Raw genomic sequence first — 1,688 nt, 5'->3', positions numbered from 1 at the left:
TATTCAAGCAGTAGTTTCAACACATGGAAACAAACACAGCTGGGCAAGGTTTGGAAAGAATGAGGGTGGAAAATGAAAAGAAGCGGGTTGCTAGATTGGCCAGGATTGCGTTTTTTGCTCATTTTTCATTTTGGTACTATTGGCATAATGATGATTATACCTTTTCAAAATTAAGTGACTTCCTAAGAAAGAATCTGAAAACGATGAAAGGGGAAAAGCCAGATGTTTGCTCTGCCTTTCACTTACCGCAGTTCATCACACTGTTTGCATCACAAGTGGCCCCAGAGGTCTTCATGGTCATGATGTCCCCGTAGCAGCCGTGGTACAGGCGTGGATGTAGGTGAGGGTTCATTGAGTGGGTGAAGGGGTACGAGCCCCTGGAAGTGCCTAGAGGCGAAAGCATAACGCACATGAATCCTGTGAGAAGATATTGCTTGGGTTGCTGCAGTAAACATCACTAAACCAAAGGCGGAAGGCCACAGACAGAACTCCCCAACTCTCTTGTTGCCATTATTTGTTCATCAGACAGAAGATCCCCGTGCCCACTCTGCTCCGACCTTTTTTGTTGTTTTGTATTAACACAGCACTTAATCCAAAGACACTATGCAAAATATTATGAAATTCATCTCTTATAGATCCTAAATACATATGCAGTCTTTTTTTTCCTTTGTTTTTTAGAGACAAGGTCTTGCTCTGTTGTCCAGGCTGGAGTGCAGTGACATGATCATAGCTCGCTGCAGGTACCAACACCCGGGCTCAAACGACTCTCCCACCCCAGCCTCCTGAGTAGCTGGAACCACAGGCGCACATCACCAGGCCTGGCTTATTTTATCTTTTTGTAAAGATGGGGTTTTGCTATGTTGCCCAAGCTAGTCTCAAACTCCTGGGCTCAAACCATCCTCTCTCCTTGGCCTCCCAAAGGATTTCAGGCACTGTAGTCATACCATACTGTATGTCGGAATTAAAACTGACAGGCGGTTTTTAAGCAGGAAACTTGAGAGGTTTTGTTTTGTTTTTTAAGATTCAGCGGGTACACGTGCAGGTTTGTTACATGGGTGTATTGTGTAATGCTGAGGATTGGCCTTCTATTGATCCTTCACCCAAATAGTGAACACAGTACCTGATGTGTGGTTTTCAACCCTTGCCTCCCTCCCTCCCTGCCTCCTTTTAGAGTCCCCAGTGTCTATTGTCTTCAGAGGAATTTTAAAACATTTCTGACACAAATGCTTCTGGGAATGTTAACATCTGGATTAACAATTTGCCTTTGTTTAGAAAGATAAGAAAGAAGGGTACCATAACAATTTAAATATATTCTTATTTTATATCATTTACTGTGAAGGTGAGTACCTATGTATGTCTGTCTAATAAAATTAGAAGTAAAAATTGAATTTACCAAAATGATTTAAGTCAAATCTATTCTTGTTTTTTTGTTCTGTCTTTAAAAAGTGAGTTTCTGTCCAAGTCTACCTGTTAAAGGAGAGGCAGAGCTTTTGCTAAGGGAGATACAAGGTTATTTTCTGTAATGCTGAAAAGTTTGTTCTAACTGTTTCAAGGCTTTTAATTTGTACCTTAAGAGTCCAAATATTTGTTATAAGACAGTACTTTGGGCTGGATGTGGTGGCTCATGCCTAGAATCCCAGCACTTTGAGAGGCTAAGGCAGGAGGATTGCTTGAGCCTGGGAGTTCGA

General features: G+C 41.8%; 1 protein-coding gene across 2 annotated transcripts in view; it reads right to left on the bottom strand.

Annotated features, from left to right (window-relative positions):
- The window catches only part of LYG2 (lysozyme G-like 2), a 17,587-nt gene extending 17,195 nt beyond the window's left edge, over nucleotides 1-392 (bottom strand). For both annotated transcript variants that reach the window (XM_011969610.1, XM_011969611.1), the window contains exon 1: nucleotides 247-392. In XM_011969610.1, the coding sequence (XP_011825000.1) occupies nucleotides 247-352 (106 nt within the window). In that variant the 5' untranslated portion in view covers nucleotides 353-392. The remainder of the gene's footprint in view (nucleotides 1-246) is intronic.
- Between the last annotated feature and the right edge of the window lie 1,296 nt (nucleotides 393-1,688).

The sequence above is a fragment of the Mandrillus leucophaeus genome, unplaced genomic scaffold (genome assembly GCF_000951045.1).
Source record: "Mandrillus leucophaeus isolate KB7577 unplaced genomic scaffold, Mleu.le_1.0 Scaffold9, whole genome shotgun sequence".
Classification (NCBI taxonomy): Eukaryota; Metazoa; Chordata; class Mammalia; order Primates; family Cercopithecidae; genus Mandrillus; species Mandrillus leucophaeus.
Note: the sequence above shows the minus strand (reverse complement) of the source record. Positions and strands in the feature narration are given on the sequence as shown.